The 17,723-nt window shown below is 40.6% G+C and overlaps 1 protein-coding gene across 3 annotated transcripts in view; it reads left to right on the top strand.

Annotated features, from left to right (window-relative positions):
* Positions 1-17,723, top strand: part of PPP1R9A (protein phosphatase 1 regulatory subunit 9A) — a 132,896-nt gene that overhangs the window by 75,970 nt on the left and 39,203 nt on the right. For all 3 annotated transcript variants that reach the window (XM_059487622.1, XM_059487639.1, XM_059487630.1), the window contains exon 6: positions 14,082-14,217. In XM_059487622.1, coding sequence (XP_059343605.1) covers positions 14,082-14,217 — 136 coding nt within the window. The remainder of the gene's footprint in view (positions 1-14,081; positions 14,218-17,723) is intronic.

Here is a 17,723-nt window from a genome sequence, read left to right on the forward strand (position 1 = left end):
GAGTTCAGAGCTGACTTCTTTTGAACCATGACTAAACTCCGGGTGGTAATATATGCAGACGCCCTCAGATGGTGGTGCTCTATGTTGGAAAGCACACTTCCACTAAAATTCCACAGCTGATCCTACATGACATTGAGGAATAATGCTGGGATGTGGATTCTGCACAGAATCTTGGGGGTGGTTGATCAATCTTTTATTTGAGAGAGGTTATTTAGGAAAAAAGAGAATATTTGAAACTGTAATGTAATTATAGGCGAGTATATTTTTGTGTAACATTTACATTTGAAGTTACACCATTACTATTTCTGCAAAGACTCACACATGCTGTGAATGTTCCTACTGACTAAACTATGAAAATGAGTATATACTTTATTAGGTTTTCTATAGTTGGGACCTTCAAACATAAAATCCTTATGATAGAGAATAATGTGTTCCTGTGTTTCGGTACACAGAGCAAATGTTATGTATATTCTGTGTTTGATGTTCTAGTTCAAAAGGAAAAAGGAAAAAAGAAAGCACTCACATAAAACATACCTATTGTATACATTTAGAATCAGCTCAGTTTGTGTAATTATTGCTGCATAAGTTATGGAATAGAATACTTGCTTCCATGGGAAAATAATGGAGGAAGAAAAAATCATAAAGTGGTTTTCACACAGAACTCCCACAGTCTTCTCTTAGGAAATAAATTACAGTGAGACTGGTTGCAATCTAGACCCTTGTCACAAAATAGGGAGCTGAAAAAAGTATTTCTTCATTGTTGTTGAGTTCACATTGTCAAGTGTACTGTGCACTGGGATCATTGGCTTCTGACAGGTCTCATTTGTCAAAGAGATACTTGAGTTTCTTCATTTTTCCTTGTAAGATTAAGATACTGAGTTTTCATGGAAAAAATGACCCAGTATGTTACTGTCAAAACTAGAACCCAAAAAAGCATAGAATAATACTCAGTTAATAATACATTTCAAATACTCTATGAGTTACAATATAAAATGTTACTAAAATATTAATAATGTATACATAAAGAGCATACCATGTGGTTGGCAGTATCTTACTAATGTGTATTTCTAATCAGAGGAAAGAAATGGGTAGAATTTGGTGCAACTTCCTCAATTTTTTTCCATTTTAAACTTCATGGAAAAAAATGCTTGGAAGGACTTCTTTCTGCTTTATGCAAGCCAGCTGAGAAATGCATGATGTTTTCCCTGATTTGTGGTAGGCTGGGAGTGAGACTTGACAAGGTAGCCAAGCCTTGTACGGCACAGACTCCTGCTTAGCTTCTGGTCCAGTCCTGGATGGTGTTGTTGCTTGATGCTCTACATTGGTTTTAGTTGCACAAAATGAAAAATCGTTCCAGAAAGCAGTTTTTTGGAGAGAGATATTTCAGTATGCTTGATGTTTCGGCTTCAATACAGGTTTGAACATTTGCTTGTAAAGAAAGTAAGAGCTAATATTGATGAATTTAGATATGAAAGGAAATAAGGTATTTTTAACTTCCTGATTGTTCTTCTTTTGACATGTGGCAAAAGAGCCCTGCCTGCTGCTTGTTTTGTGGTGAGAAGAATTGGTTTCTGACAGATCCTCTTTCCTGCTGTGTTAAAGCTAGGATGGAGAATCCCTCATCTCCACCTTCTTTGGCAGACAGTGAAAACCTCTGCACTTGAACTGCTCCAGAACATTAGGGATACCATGGGAGGGTCTGCTGGGGCAAAATGCCTTTCTTGTCCCCAGCTGGCAGCTCCTGCCTGCTGTCAGTGCAGGGAGCAGGGCAGAGAGCAGGGCAGGGCAGGTAGCAGGGCAGTGCAAGGAGCAGTGCAGGGAGCAGGGCAGGGCAGGGCAAGGAGCAGTGCAGGGAGCAGTGCAGGGAGCGGTGCAGGGAGCAGGGCAGGGAGCAGGGCAGGGAGCAGGGCAGGGAGCAGGGAGCAGTGCAGGGAGCAGGGCAGGGAGCAGGGCAGGGAGCAGTGCAAGGAGCAGTGCAGGGAGCAGGGCAGGGAGCAGGGCAGGGAGCAGGGCAGGGAGCAGTGCAAGGAGCAGTGCAGGGAGCAGGGCAGGGAGCAGTGCACGGAGCAGGGCAGGGAGCAGGGCAGGGAGCAGGGCAAGGAGCAGTGCAGGGAGCAGGGCAGGGAGCAGTGCACGGAGCAGGGCAGGGAGCAGGGCAGGGCAGGGCAGGGAGCAGTGCAGGGAGCAGGGCAGGGAGCAGTGCACGGAGCAGGGCAGGGCAGGGGGCAGGGCAGGGAGCAGGGCAGGGCAGGGAGCAGGGCAGGGCAGGGCAGGGAGCAGGGCAGGGCAGGGCAGGGAGCAGGGCAGGGAGCAGTGCAGGGAGCAGGGCAGGGAGCAGGGCAGGGCAGGGAGCAGGGCAGGGAGCAGGGCAGGGAGCAGGGCAGGGAGCAGTGCAAGGAGCAGTGCAGGGAGCAGTGCAGGGAGCAGGGCAGGGAGCAGGGCAGGGAGCAGGGCAGGGCAGGGCAGGGAGCAGTGCACGGAGCAGGGCAGGGAGCAGTGCACGGAGCAGGGCAGGGAGCAGGGCAGGGCAGGGCAGGGAGCAGTGCAGGGAGCAGGGCAGGGAGCAGTGCACGGAGCAGGGCAGGGCAGGGCAGGGAGCAGGGCAGGGAGCAGTGCACGGAGCAGTGCACGGAGCAGGGCAGGGCAGGGCAGGGAGCAGGGCAGGGAGCAGTGCAGGGAGCAGTGCAGGGAGCAGGGCAGGGCAGGGAGCAGGGCAGGGCAGGGCAGGGAGCAGGGCAGGAAGCAGTGCAGGGAGCAGGGCAGGGCAGGGCAGGGAGCAGGGCAGGGAGCAGGGCAGGGAGCAGGGCAGGGCAGGAGCAGGGCAGGGCAGGGCAGGGAGCAGTACTGCTGCCCTTGGAGCGCACCATTCCCATGGCAGTGCCATGAATGATCCGTGTCACTGCAGGAGGCAGGAGCAGGGTCAGAGGTTGCTGCTCCATAAACCCCTCCTGCCTTTCCTGGGGAGGATGTCCCAGCTGACTGCCAGTGTGTAGGCGGTGTACAAGCACACCTCACCTGATCCAAGGCAAGGCAGCTTAACGAATCCTTCCTTCACAGGAGGAATCACGTTCACAATTACTTGCATATCTGCTGTTCAATAGTGTCAGCTTGATGGGGTTTATAGAACTGCTTTAATAGGCATAGTTATCTATGTGATCATAGCATACAGAATCTGTGCCTTTCTTTTGCCTGGTGTCCTGTACACACAGAGATCTGTGTGCCTTTCACTGGCATTACTTCACGTTTATATCCCTCAGCATTTGGTATCTGAAGTCATTTTGTCCTTAATCTAGTCAAAGTGCATGCTGGTTTTTATAGCAGGGTTTAGTATGTGAGATCAGTTGCAAAGAAAGGACACTCAAGAATAGAATGACATTAAAGCCACTTGTTAATTCTTTGCAGTAAATGCAGTCAATACCTCTTCAGAGAGCTTGCATAATACCAATACTTAGTGATTTATTTTTCTCCTTTGAGCCTTCTGAACACTTTGAATGATACTGACAGTGGAAGTCGTTGACCTAGAATAGATTTTTGCAATTTTTCTACCAGAAAAAAATGTATCCAGACTCTCTGTAGCTGACATAGTAAAGAAATTGTGAAAATGAAGACATGGCTTTTACCTTTTGAACTGTTCTAGGTGAGGCTGAGAGGAAGTGAAGGAAGAACAAATGTAAAAAGCATCTGCGGTTATTTTATCCATTGTTTGCAGTATTGGATTATCCAGCAGACTCATCATACCATAATGAAAGATCATTGGCTCAACCAGTTTGACTTCCACAGTGATAATAAATTAAATTATTCTTTCTTATAATGTTTTCTAGAAAGATAATCAGTATCCAGCAGATGTACTCTGGTAGCCTATGAGGCAAAGGCAAGAGATGGAATTCTTTCATAATCCCAGCTGGCAATCAGTTTCTGCTTTTCAGGATGAGAATTAGTGTCCTCGTGACTCTAATCAGGCAAATACAACTATGAATGCTATTTCAATTGATGTAAATATCAAGTCTGCTATAATTTTATATAACTGTTTAGTTCACTAATATCTCACATTAGCAGATTTCAGAATTTGATTATATACAGGAGGGATTTGAAATGTGTGTTGTTTTCAATATTGTTGACTGTTGCCCCTACTCTAAGATTAATGCTTCAGAGGGCAGTGCCACACTAATACCACTAATTGTTCTGTGCTTCTTTTGACCCCATTTAGGATGTAATCCATCAGCTTGAAGTTTGCAAGTGGTGCCTGCAGTCATAAAAGATAGGATAAGGAGACGGCTTGACAGTGGGAATCCCATCCTGTCATGGAGTTTCTCCTGTGTTGTTTTGCTTGCAGTCTCCCCATGGACTGTGATGTTGAGTATCAGGCCTGTTCTTTGAGGCTGCTTGGGTGGTGTTTAGTCTTTGTGACCACACTTTCTTCCCCTGTTCATCATATTGAAAGGGTTCTGGGAGACCCTACGGTCTCTGCCAGAGAATGCTCACTCAAAGAGCTGTATGCCTCTAGGGAATTTTATTTCTTTTTCCTTGAACATAATCACAAGAGGAAAAATCTAGTTCTTTCATAGAGAAAACTTTATCCTATTATCATAGTTACTGAATACAAAGATTTGTGCTCACACAGCTCTGGGAAAGGCAGGGTCCCAGGAAAGGAGGACATGGTTCTTGGAAGACTTAATGCATTGATAAGGAGAAAGGATCTTGCATGAGAGAATCATCAAAAATCCCAGTCTTTCATATGCTGCTTGTATACTTTTAGCATTTTTACTTTCCTCTGAAAGGTTTCTTTTAAGGAAGTTAACCAAATTCAGTGTTTTACTGGAGAGGCAAATTTTAAATTCCGTGTCCTCCTTCCGTATCCTGTTGTATGAATGTGACTAAACATTTTCCTGGCTTCCCACCCTGTTGCTAGGCACTGAGCGGATGCTCTCATGGTGCCTTCTGAGTCAGTTCTTGATTTTTTTTTAGGGAACCACACAGAGCCTGTGCAAACCTGTTTGGTGGTTTATCATGACTTGTACCACCCTGAAAGTTATTAATTGTTTTAATTCTAACCTGCCAATGAGTTTACCTGCTTTTGTTTATTTAAATTCTGCTGAAATGGATCAAAGTCTTTGCTTCTTAAATAATTGGTTAGCCAATTTTGCCATGTCTAATTAATCTTCTAGATCATTAAAGAGTATGTTCAAACAGCAGCATTGCAAATAACCAGCCCTCTGGCTTTTCACTATTCACTATTCTCTGTTCTAATAAAGAATAATTTATTGACATTTTTTGTTTTTTCTTATTTGGAAAGTTTTAATTCAAAGCTGGGTTCTGTCTCAACTCCCAGTTAGTTCATAGCCTAAATTCTATCTCGTACTAAATTGAAAGTGGAATCTTTCATACAAATTTTCACATTTATATAGCTCTTATGCAAGGAACTATAAAGGGCAAAAAGTAAAAACAATTGGTTGTTCATTAACATCAACTTGAAATGTCATTTATTCCTTCCTCAGCTAATTCCTCACCGCATCTTGAGATGAATTTTTTCAGAAAAATACACCATTTCCTAAAATAGTATTTGCATGCCTGCTGTTAGTTTTGTTTGCCACCACAGCATCTGGAAGGGCAGTTTATACAGTCAGGTCTTTGCAAGGGCTGAGGCAGTGCAGGGGACAGATGAAATCTGCCTCAGGTCCCAGGCAGCAGCAGTGCCCCGATGGGAATGCTGCTGCTGACAGTAACACTGAGCAGCCTGCCTTTGTTGTGCCTGCCTTGTCTAGGTGATAATCCTCCTCTCCCAGTGTGCATGCCTGTGCAGATTTTCTTTTGCTCCTTCTGACTTTTGACTGCCTGTGCTCTTACCCTGTGAAACAGTTGGGTTCTTAAAAATTTGCAGGCATCCTCCATAGTGCAGATCTACATTGTGGCATAGGCAAGACTGCTAATTACTGGGTAATGAGACAGGACCCAAACCAAAAGATACCACACTCCATGTCTGCTTCAGAGAGCTGGGTTATGTTATCTGTTTTCAGGGGGTTGTGGTTTTGTTCTTCCTTTCCTTGTCTATTTCTTTTTCCTTGCATCCAAGTGCCGGAGCTGAGGAGATGAAAAAGAGAAGGGAAGAAAATCCCTTTGCTCTGCAGTGCTGATTGCTGAGCTGGGACTTCATGCTGGGCTGCTTCAGAAGCCATGTGTGCTTGGTGCACTTTCTGCTTCTTTGATAAACCTGATTTATGGATCCAGCAGAAACTAAATGTGTGGTGCTGTGTGCCAAAGTAGGGTAAATTTCTCCTGTTTAATCCACTGTGGTTATACTAAAGATTCCATAATAGGTTTTCTTTCTGGTTTCTGCAAAGTACTTCTACAAGCACTGGTAATTGTCCTGTAGGACTACCGGTCTAGTGTGCTGAACGTGAAAAGTTACTCCAGAGTCCTCTGACCCCTTAGGATGGGTGAGATAAGACTGCATTCATCACTGCTTAGCTGGTTTATATTCCTTGGCTGTGCCTGTGGAGTAGACAAGCTGTGCCTTGGCCTGTTCTTTGTGCTGGGGCCAGCTGGCACCAGCATGGTTGGGGCTCCTACCCTTAAAGAGTTGTACCTTTCTGAGCAGGGGGGCCATATCCAAAGTGTCCATTGGAAACATCCAAGCTGACTCCTAGCCTTTGCTAACTCCTGGACTGGGTCTGAGTATTCTTTAGCAGAATATTACTTAACTTGGGTCAAGCTGTTTCCAAGACTGTTTTAGTGATGTAAAATACAATTTTAATATGATGACCATTTACTAGTACTTGGAAGCATTCCCTGGCACTCTGTGATTTACTGGCATAAACATAGCCCCTGTGTCTTTATTTCTTGCTAATTTGAATTTTATGGCAATTTTAAAAAAAATATTTGCGCATTTGGACAGGAAATTATATGTTTGAGTGTGAAATATATAAAGAAATAATAATTTAAATATTTTGTCTGAATTACAAACTATTTTTCTAGGTATTGGAGCATGACTTTTAAAATTAAATATAGCATGAATGAGTAAGGTTTAGTGGGACTAGATTTCATTAGGAGCAGCTTTTCTTTTCTTTTCCTGGAAATAGGAACAACTTGATAGGTTTTGAATTAGTTCATCCTCAACTTGGTTGGATCTAAACATAACCTCCTAATCCTGCAACTAAAATATCATCATATATGTTTATTTAGCTAATTATTTTACTCCTTCATCCAAGATACTATTTTGTGGAAGCTCCCACACAGTTTTGGTGCACCTTGATTAATGGGATACAACATTGTGACAGCTGGGCAGAAATACCTGCTGTTCATCCTTGCAGGATAACTGTAGCATCCTTTGCACCAAACTGTATGGATGGTGCTGTAGGAGCATTTAGCTGGACTGTGCTGTGAGGATGGTCTGGCTTGCCTAGAATCTGGATCATCTAATCATCCAGATTAAGGATGTGGTCTGAACTCAGAAGCTTACTGGTGACCTACCTGTATTTTCTTCCTGGATTTCTTCCCTGTGGATGCCACCAAGGATGAGAGTGAGGGAAGACAGATCTCACCTGAAAAAGCAATTTGCTTTTTTTTTAGAAACATGGCCTGCTAGCACTTGTACTTTCTGAACAGAGGTGTCTGCATTCAGGTATGTTAAAGCACAGATTTACAAATGTGTTTCTTTGAAGTGGTCATTCCCATAGGGGTTGTGTGGTGCTATAGCAAATGCTGATTAAATCATCACCCTGTATTCAAGGAAACCTTTTAAGCAAGGATTTTGTTGGAATACTGTCAGGCTGTCTGGAAAGAGATGGAATTGATTCTTAACATGCACACTCAGAAGAACACAGCAATGTAAGGACTAGAACCTGGAGAGGTGCCAAAACATTGAATCCCTTGGCTAATTTTGAAGTACTCTTGAGTAAAGCTAATGTGTCAGTGAGGCCCTAGACTAGAATTGATTTCTGGAGGAATAATTAATTTAAGTGCACTGATATTATTGTGTGGGTTTTTTACATGACTGCCTAATTGTCTGACTCAATATCCATTTAGTGTTGATAGTAGCATGGTTTATCAGGGGCTTCTATCCAAGATGCTCTGGAGAGTCTGCTGAGGCTTTTCTGATGCTTAATCTGTGATTTTGCTGCTTATCCACCTGTACCACTGATACCACTGTTTGCCCAGAAAGCAAACCACATCCTGGGCCAGCACCAAAAGAGGAATGGCCATCAGGGTGAGGGAGGTGATTCTGCCTCTCTTCTCTGCCGTGTGAGACCCCACTGCAGTGCTGCATCCAGCTCTGGGGTCCCCAGCACAAGAAAGATGTGAACTTGCTGCTGTGGGTCCAGAGGAGGCCACAGAGTTCATGAGAGGGCTGGAGCACCTTTCCTGGAGAGAGTTTGGGAGTGCTGGAATTGTTCAGCCAGAAGAAGCAAAGACTCAAAGGATAATTTATAGTACCTTCCAGCAATGAAAGGGGGCTTATATGAAAGAAGTAGAGTGACTTTTTACACAGATAGTGATAGGACACGGGGGAATGGTTTTAAACTAAAAGAGGAGAAATTTGTGTTAGAGATTAGAAAGTTCTTTAGTCATGGGGTAGGGAGGCACTGGAACAGATTCCTCAGAAAATTTGCAGATGCCTCATCCCTGGAACTGTTCAAAGCCAGACTGAATGGGGCCCTGAGCAACCTGATTTAGTGAAAGGTGTCCCTGCTCATGGCATTATCCCTTCTAACCAGAAGTGGTAAGTTGAGGTCCTTCTGTCTGCTTTTAAATGCAGGATACTTCATCCTGGGTCTAGGCACAAGGATAGAGGCTGCAGAACTTCTGCACAACAGTTCATCTTACTGGCAACTCGATCTCCAGGGTCCTTGGAGGCTCTTCCCAAAGTCTGCTTATCTGTACTGGCTCCATGAGCCTGCATCCTGCACTAGATATTACACAGATTGCCCTCTTAGATGTTTCTTATGTGACCTTGAATAACTGCAGTCATCACCACTTTCATTCACTGATGGTCATCACTTCATTGTGTTACTAAGGGTGCTGATCTCCAGGCAGAGTTCCTCTCTTGTTTGCGTTGGAGTTTTGGATCGTTTATCAGTTATCTCCAGGCAAATCTTTTGTATTTCCTTCTACCAGTCCTCTTGATTCCAGCCTAGTAGCTTTAAAGATTGCTGTGCACATGCCTATCTCTGATGCAGGGCTGGGCTGGGTGGATTTTACTGACAAAAGTTTGCACATGAGGTAGATAGAGTAGCAAAGGGCTGCAATCACAGGATTTTCAACAGCCTGCAGGAATGTGCTGAGAGAAACCTTATGAGGCAAGAGCTGATGACAGTCTGGCATCTGGAGCAGCATCCCTTGCAACACTGTGAGCTAGAGAGCAGATGTGCAGGCAGCATCCTGGGAAGAGGTGGAAAGAACATCTTCAGAAAGAAACGAATGGAATGTCAGGTGCCTTATTGCTGTCTCAGCTGCCTTCCATGAGGCAGAATAGATGAATCCAGATTCTTCATATTCTTGGTACAAAGGGACAAAATAACAGGCAGTCCAGAGAAGTTGCAGCAAGGGTAATTCTGACCAAGGCCATGGCAAAGTTGGCCTTCTTTTCAAGTCAGGGGCTTAAGGTGTACTGGTTTCCTTCCAACTGAAATAATTCAGAGTGTTTATGAGTTTCACATAATTTCATATCAAAAGGTGTAATGGAAACTCATAGGTTGTGAATTCCTTATGTGTAGTCAATTCTGCATTTGAGAGTGCTGTTTGGGAGAGGTTGATCTTGTTCATTGTAACCACACAAATTCCAGCTTGTGCTGCTGTGACTAAATAAAACTGCATTCTTAACAGGGTTCACGCCCCTTTTAGCACTTCAGATTAATTATGTGGCTGTTAACCTAATGGAAGCAGCCAGAGAAGGTAATTGAAGACATCTTGAAATAAATTAGATAAATGGTAGCTGAAGCAGCTTCAGAGTTTAAAGCTCAGAGGAAAACCATTTCAAAAATCATAGAATGGTTTGAGTTAGAAGGAACGTTAAAGTTCATTTAGTTCCAACCTCTCTGCTGTTGTCAGGGATACCTTCCACTAGAGTAGGTTGCTCAAACCCCCATCCACACTGGCCTTGAACAGTTCCAGGAATGAGGCATCTGTCTGTAAAACTCCCTGAATGAATTTTACTGTACATTTTTTACATTTGTACATTTACTGTACCAAACTGTATTTTAGGAAAGGTTAGAAGAGAAGATTTTGAATACTGTTACAGCAAACCCCCCCATTCTTTCTTAGAATGTGTTTGCTGTATTCTTGATTTTTGTTGAATTTAAGGAAACCATGCTAATGTATTTTTAACTGAGCACATAATTCCTGAAGTATTTTCAGGAGAAATCATTAACTCATTTCACTAAAAGTGTATGCTGCAGAACTTCAGTTTTGCATCACAGATTTGATGCCTTCATATATTTTTTAGTACCAGTTATTTTCAAAGTGGAAATGTTTTAAAATTAATTTTTATAATAGTGTTTCTGGTATCCATAGTTGATAAAAAAATCAATACGTTATTTCAAGAAGCACAGGTCTGCAGATCCTCTTTTATTAAAAGCTGGACATATGCAGAAAGCTATGTATCAGGTGTGCTGTAAAATATTTAAATCATGGATTTCAATGCTTTCAATTTCAGTGAAATGCTTTTCTTAACCACCACTACTGTAATTAATTTTCAATTTCTCAAGACACATAATTCTTTTGGATAACTCTAAAATCCATTATGGAGTCAAATATTAATTATATTTCTAGCTCCATCCCTGTTCATTTCAACCACAACCACAAAGAATATTTCACGGCTGGTAATTCAGCTAAATTGCATGTAACTCTTGAGTATCAAGGGCAGTTCATGCCCTGCCTCTCTCCTTCTCCTTCCTTCTTTTTTGCAGACTTCAGAAAAAATCAGTAATGACCTAAAATTTAGTAATGGCTGTATCATAGATTTGCTGGGGCTTATTTTGCATTTGCTGGCTTTAATAATCTAGGGGAATGGAATATTATTGTAATGTGGTTTAAAGGCTGTGAAATACTCATTTGTCTCATATCTAAAAACATGACCAGCTTCTCAAATATATTATTGCTGACAGAATGTATAGTTTTTTCTTATAATACTTCTAGCCTTTGAGATTAAGTAATGAAGTCTGAAATGCATGTGATTGATTTTGTTGAGCCAAAGTAATTTGAAATATACAATTGGCTACTTTGTTGAAGTGTGTGTATTATGGTTCAGTGATGGATTTTTTGGTCAGTGAATAACAGCCTTATGTCTCTTTTTCATATTTAAACACTTCAGATTATGATATTTCTTGTATTTAAAGCTATTCTGTGAATAAATATCTAATTAATGCTTAGAGTTTTAATTACTGCCCCTGCTTTACGGTTTTCTAAGTTACTTTTATTTGGCTCTCTTTAAAATGTAACTTTATAATTTATGGTTTATCCCAATTACCAGTTAAGTATAATTATATGCATGGTATTCTTAAGATTATGGAATGCAAAATGACAGAAAGTTTGGTTTCATTTGTAAAAGCTGTAATTGCTAGGAACATAGTATCCCATTTTACAAATTTAAAATTCTTTGTCTAGAAGTGACATCAATTGTAGATTGAGCGCTTCTAAAAACTTTTTTTCAGACATTTTGGATATGCCTCACTCTAAAGCAATAAATTTTCATAAGATAGAGCATTGCTAGTATATTTCTGTTTTGGAAAATATTTGCTTTAAACTGTGTCATTGCTTGGAGACTTTTTTTCATATGTCACTGAACAGGTTCAAGTATCATGGAGTAATTTCATTCTTAAATGTGATTCAAGTCTTGAAAGTCCCATCTCTGTGTTCTGTGTCTTTGGCATGTGAAAAAAAAGATTCAATTAATAAAACTTCATATTTTTACATCCTACCTAATTTTGTTTTTCTGTATGAAAATATTACTGCATTATAGTCTAATGTGTTTAAAGCCATTTCTAAAATACCAAGATTTACTAGACTTTGGATGCATTATATGATGTCGATTCTAAGTTTTCAGTGTAAAAGGTGATTGTATTGAAGTGTTTTGAGTCTTGTATTTTCCATGGAAGGTAAATTACCAGGCAGAAGGCCAGAGGGAATCCAATATTTGCATCACTTTGTGTGGTTTCATAACTTTACACATTGAGGGTCTCCTTCACATGTTTACAAATGTGGTGCTCTCTCTACTATGTGTAATATACTCATGCATAATTTTGTTTAAAATGTTTTTTTAAAGTAGAATTCTTTTTTCCATAATCGATTTTAATTTGTTTCACATCAGAGGAGACAAACAAGTAGCAGATACGGGTTAAATTCTTTTTAACTTCCTTTAGTAATTTCCAAAGTTCATTGTTCCTCCCAGTTGAGTCTGAAAACATGACTGGTTTAGTCTTCGTAATACTTGGCTCTAAAATCAAAATTTAGAGGAAACAGGATCTGTGTGTGAGTCAGTATGCAGAACAGATGAAGTGTAGGGGCCATGAAGAACAATTCTTTTTCTTTCAGCCCAAGGTCTTTATCATTACTGAGAACTAATGTCGTATTTTGCAGTAGTGGGGTATGAGTGCCAGACTGTGATCTGGTTTGGTCAGGATTAAAATGCTGATGTTATTGCCTTGATTATCTTCTAGTTTCTGCAGTATTTGCTGCTGATGTTTTTAAGCTAAGACACTTTATTGCAAATTATTTTCAGAGCACCTTGTGCCATTATTTCAAATGGAGTTACTAATTTTCACCTTTCTTAGCTTTTTTGCAGTAAGTAGTAGCTTGGATATTTTGATGATGTGGAAATAATCTCCAAATTGCAGTCCTTTCTGTAGTGCCTGACTTCATTTAATCTGAAAATTTATTTGTCATAGGAAGTAGACCCAGGGTCATCCAGTGTTGGGAAGTTGGCTTACACATGGATGACAAATCCCAAAGGATTTTAACAGTGATAGGCAGTACAAATGAAAAGAGTTTTCATACATGAGATATAATGCACATTTATATGTGATTTATACATATAAATATGTATAAATTTATATGTAAAATTAAAATAATAAATTCATTCATTCAAATAATAAATTAAATTAATCATTTGAGCCAAATGTTGTGGGAACAAATAATTTACTATATCCAGCATCTCAGTGTCCCTTTATTGTGCTTGTCAGCTCTACATAATACTTCTTTCATCTATAATTACCTAATTATCTTTTTAGCCTTCTAAGAAAATAATTCTTCAGCTTGACATCTTTAAATTGTGCTTTTGTTCAATAATTCACAGTGTGTTGGTACTGTGTAATGGGTGTTTATGATTAGTTCTGGAGATAAAAACATACCTAAATATGGTTATGCCACTGTGCTGGAAAAAAAAGAAAAGGGGTTACAATCCTAACAAATTCTGAGTTCTAGTTGCTGAAAGCAAGACTGAGAAGCATTCTTGTAAGTCTCAACCAAGAAAGAGGCACTTCCCTTGTGTTTTGTTTAGCCAAGGAAGTGTGCACCCAGTGTTCAGCAGTAGCTAACAGTGGAGAAAACGTTCCTTAGCAACAGAAGTTCATTAAATAAAAGACAGAATTAAATGCAGCTTAAAATCAAGGAAATTGTGTCTGTCAGATTTTAAAATGTGGAAGTAGATTCTGTTTTCTAAATTGGAGGAAGACAAATATAAAAGCTCAGAAATGGAAGAGAACTTCTAAGTCATAGAGGGGAGGAGTTACTCTCATGCCTGTTCCTTCCACTATAAACTGCCATAAGTGTGCCTGTGCTCTTACTGTGCACCCATGACAGCCTGGTCTTCTGGCAAATGCATGGCTCTGAAGGGAATGGAAGTGATTATACTTTAATGAAACTTGGAGTGGTGGCTTGTCATGGTCCCTTCTGTTTTGCCCCTCCTGTCATGGTCTGATCACTCCTGCACACAGTGCCCTTGTGACAAATCTCATCCACAGAACACATTTGGAACAGTCAAAACTGTGCATCTTGGGAGAAAAAGGCTACCCTCTATACTAGAAATGGCTAAAACCCTAGAACTTCACTAAACAGTGGGAGTAAAATTTTTTCACTATTGTTTTGTGTAGGTTTGTAATTGGACGAGAAAAGCCAGGACAAGTGAGTGAGGTTGCGCAGCTGATCAGCCAAACTCTCGAGCAAGAACGCCGCCAGAGAGAGCTGCTGGAGCAGCATTATGCACAGTATGATGCAGATGATGATGAGGTAACAGACTGTCCAGTCTTTCACTCTTTGGTGTTTTTTCATGTTCTCTTTTCTATTCTTAATTCCTTCTTTTTACTTACCAATCAGAGGTCAACTTTTGTACCTTTCCATTACTTTTGCTGATGATTTTAGTGTTCCAGAAGAGCAAATACCAAGTTGACTGATGCTTCTGGAAGCCTCTTCCTTGAAAGCCTATATCTTTCTGAAATAAGGGAGTAAAGCTTGTTTGGTTGTGCACTGAAACATTGAAGTTTTGTGAAAATGTTGAAATTTTGTGAAACCTGGTAAAAGTTGCCCTCTAACTTTTAGAGGGGTTGAGGATGTTGGGCTTTTTTCCTAGAAGAATTGATATTCTTTTTAAGTCTGAATGTTTTCTGAAATTCTAGGTAAGACCCCTCCTTCCACACTCTGTGATTTTGTTTCTGTGTGAACAGATATTCCTCAGGATAGAGAATTGCCTACCTTCTCTGAAGTGCATATTCATGCTTACAATTAGTGCCAATACAAAAGTTTCAAAAGTAACAACTCTGTGCAGTAAAATTTCCATAATTTCTTTCCATTGTCATAAAATTCCTAGTATGCCTAAATACCAAGATACTTGGAAAGATTACTTTGAGAGCATTTTCAGAGACTACCGCTGTCTGTGTTGCTCCCTAAATAAGCTGCTGGGTTTTGTAACAAACTGCTTCCTTATAGCTCAAGCATACTGTCATCATTTCACATCATCTTGAGTAATATTATTTGTAATGCTGGACTCCATGTATTAGTGTGTTTTCATCCTGGGCTGAGTGGTTTTTGTTTTTGTTTTTTTTTTTTTGTGTAAGAGAGCAGTACATAAGGGGAGATAGAGAATTCATTATATGCATTCAATTCAGGTTAGTTTTTGTTTTTAGAAAAAAAATTACTTTTGACATAAAATCAGGATATACTCAGATTTTGAAACATGCTATTAAAATAGCAATATGTCAGAACAATCAGAAGTACTAAGTAAAAATCCTGTCTAGCCCTAGTAAGGCTTTCACTTACTGTAATTTCCACTTTAATTTCAATTAAGAATAAAAAGATTTCTATTATACCTTAGAATTAATCCTGTCACGGGGACATATGTAACTCATATAAATTAAGAGCTGTACATACATGCATATGTATGTGTGCCTGCGGGAGAACATAAAGGATAGAAAAATCCATATCCTCTCTGTTCCCTCCTCAAACTACAGAAACATGCAAGTCTCCTTCTCTTTAGTCTAGAATTAAATTCAAGAGAAGTTTCTTGAAGGAACTCTCTTACAATCTCTTCAAAAACAAAATGGAACAACTAGGCTTTGGGAAAAGAGACTTCTACAACTCATCACAGTGTGCTGTAGATGTCAGGGTTTGAAGACTTTCAGTACCATTTTATGGTGAGCATAGTCTGATTCCTTTCATACATTGGGCAAGAGAGGGGTGTCCTAAATGCCTGATGATCAAATCTGTCTCATTGTGTACGTGCATGTAGAGGGGTGTGTGGCTGACCTGTGTGATTGATGCATTGCACCTTTTATCTGTGGGACACATCCACCTGCAAAAAATCTCAAATGTTTGTGTTTCTTACCTTCATGCACCACACAGGTGGTGTTACTCAAGATTTGGCAATAAGGAAAATGTTGTTAAACCCCTATTGATCATTACTGGTCCTGGTAGTACTTCAGCCTTCAGTAGGGGCTGTTAAAGGTGCTGATGGTGACACACACACTGGCCATGCAAGTGTTTCCCAGTACAGTACTGAAAGAGAACAGGGATGAGTAGGTATGAGTAGGTATCAGGTACTTTCTGTGATGTGTCTTGTCCTTGCAATTTGGTGGTTACACACTCTTAGGTCCTGTCCACTGCATAAATTTTACACAAAAGATACTATATTCACAAAGTGTTTTCTGCTGATAGAAACAGTGTTTTCTGTTTTCTGTTTTCTTCAGATCATAAAGAGAAAATAAAATTGGGCAAGTTTTTCCCAGATTTTCCTTAATTAAGGGAGTTAAAGGTATCTGTTCTGATTCTAGCATTACACTGAGGATGGTAACCATCTCTGTGACTATGAAATGATTTTTGGCAATGGCCTTTGGAGTGCAGAAGAGAGTTTTGTGTTGCATATGAGGAAAGGAGGAAGAAAGCAAACAACATCTACTGGGGGAGATCCAGATGATCTCATCAGTTATCTCTTTTGTAAGGAGAAGGAATTAGGCCTGGGAACAAATGCAGTGCTTAAAAACTACATTATAATCATTGAAGTTCATACCCATTTCCTACTTGATGCCATGTATATCTTTGGGACATGGGTAGTAGGACATTCAGAATAAAGGCTGAGGTTTAGTTACTAAGGTAGGCAGTGTAGCATGTTCCCTTTGTTAATTAAGAGACTTACCAGAAATGGATTTTACTGAATACCTGCAGTAATCTGAATATTACTATTTTTTAGCCTCCTGACTATCCTATCCAGGTCTACTCACATAGCTTGCACCATTCCCAGATATCTGGCATGATGTAAACTGTGATCTAATACACATTAGACACAGTTCAAAGATATTTTTGGTCACCACAAGCACTTCTGCTCCATTTACTGTCAAATATGAGCATTACTTCCTTGAGCATACCTTGCTCTGTGTGGATAAGTCTGGCTGGGTTTATGTTGCTGCCAGACACCACCACCAGCCCTGCATTCTTTGGCTCTGGTAAGCAGAGCACCTTTTGGGCAAGACAATGTCATTTTGCACTGGCTGAATGAATATCTATAGGTGTACAAAAACCACTGCTACCCTTTTGAGTCTTTTTCATCAGAGGGAATAGTGACTCTGACTGCTTGGAGTTCAGGAGTATTTGGATTGCCAGTGTGAGGAGTTTGGCATTGAGACAGCACAGAATTACACAGGTTGCTCAGTCTCAGAGCTGTCAAGCCATCCTGCTCATTTTCCTACACTGTTTAAAATATGTTACCATGGATCTCCAGGTACAGAGCTGCATAAATAAACAAGAAAATGATCTTGAGACTGCCAAATTCTGAGGCTTCAAGACTACTACAAGGACAGCAATAACATTTTAAGTTTTCCAGAGCAAGAAGTCAGTGATCTTGTTTGAGTCCTGCAGTCATAGCACATGACTTGTGTTTGTTAGAGGTGGTTAAACCACAGGAAGAGAATGTTTGCCAGGCGTGTGCAAGGTCTGATGTTTTATCTTGCTGTGTCACCGGCTGGCTGGATTTCCTCTGTTTTGGAGCTTCTGAAAGTCTTCATTGCCCAAGGAGCCTGTGGGTATTTTAGAAGGATCCAAGTTATTTTAAAAAGCAGTATTCTGAGACAGTTTTGGTTTCTGCCAGCTAGTGGGCAGTGGACTTGAGTTGGATACTAAATTTAGAGATGCAGTGTTAGCCTACTGCCTTCTCATTCCATTGCCTTGCAGAAATGTTGCCTGACAGCTATTTATTGAGTAACATTTACACTAATACATAGTGTTTCTAAAATACATATAATTTACTG

Source organism: Ammospiza nelsoni, chromosome 1 (genome assembly GCF_027579445.1).
Source record: "Ammospiza nelsoni isolate bAmmNel1 chromosome 1, bAmmNel1.pri, whole genome shotgun sequence".
Classification (NCBI taxonomy): domain Eukaryota; kingdom Metazoa; phylum Chordata; class Aves; order Passeriformes; family Passerellidae; genus Ammospiza; species Ammospiza nelsoni.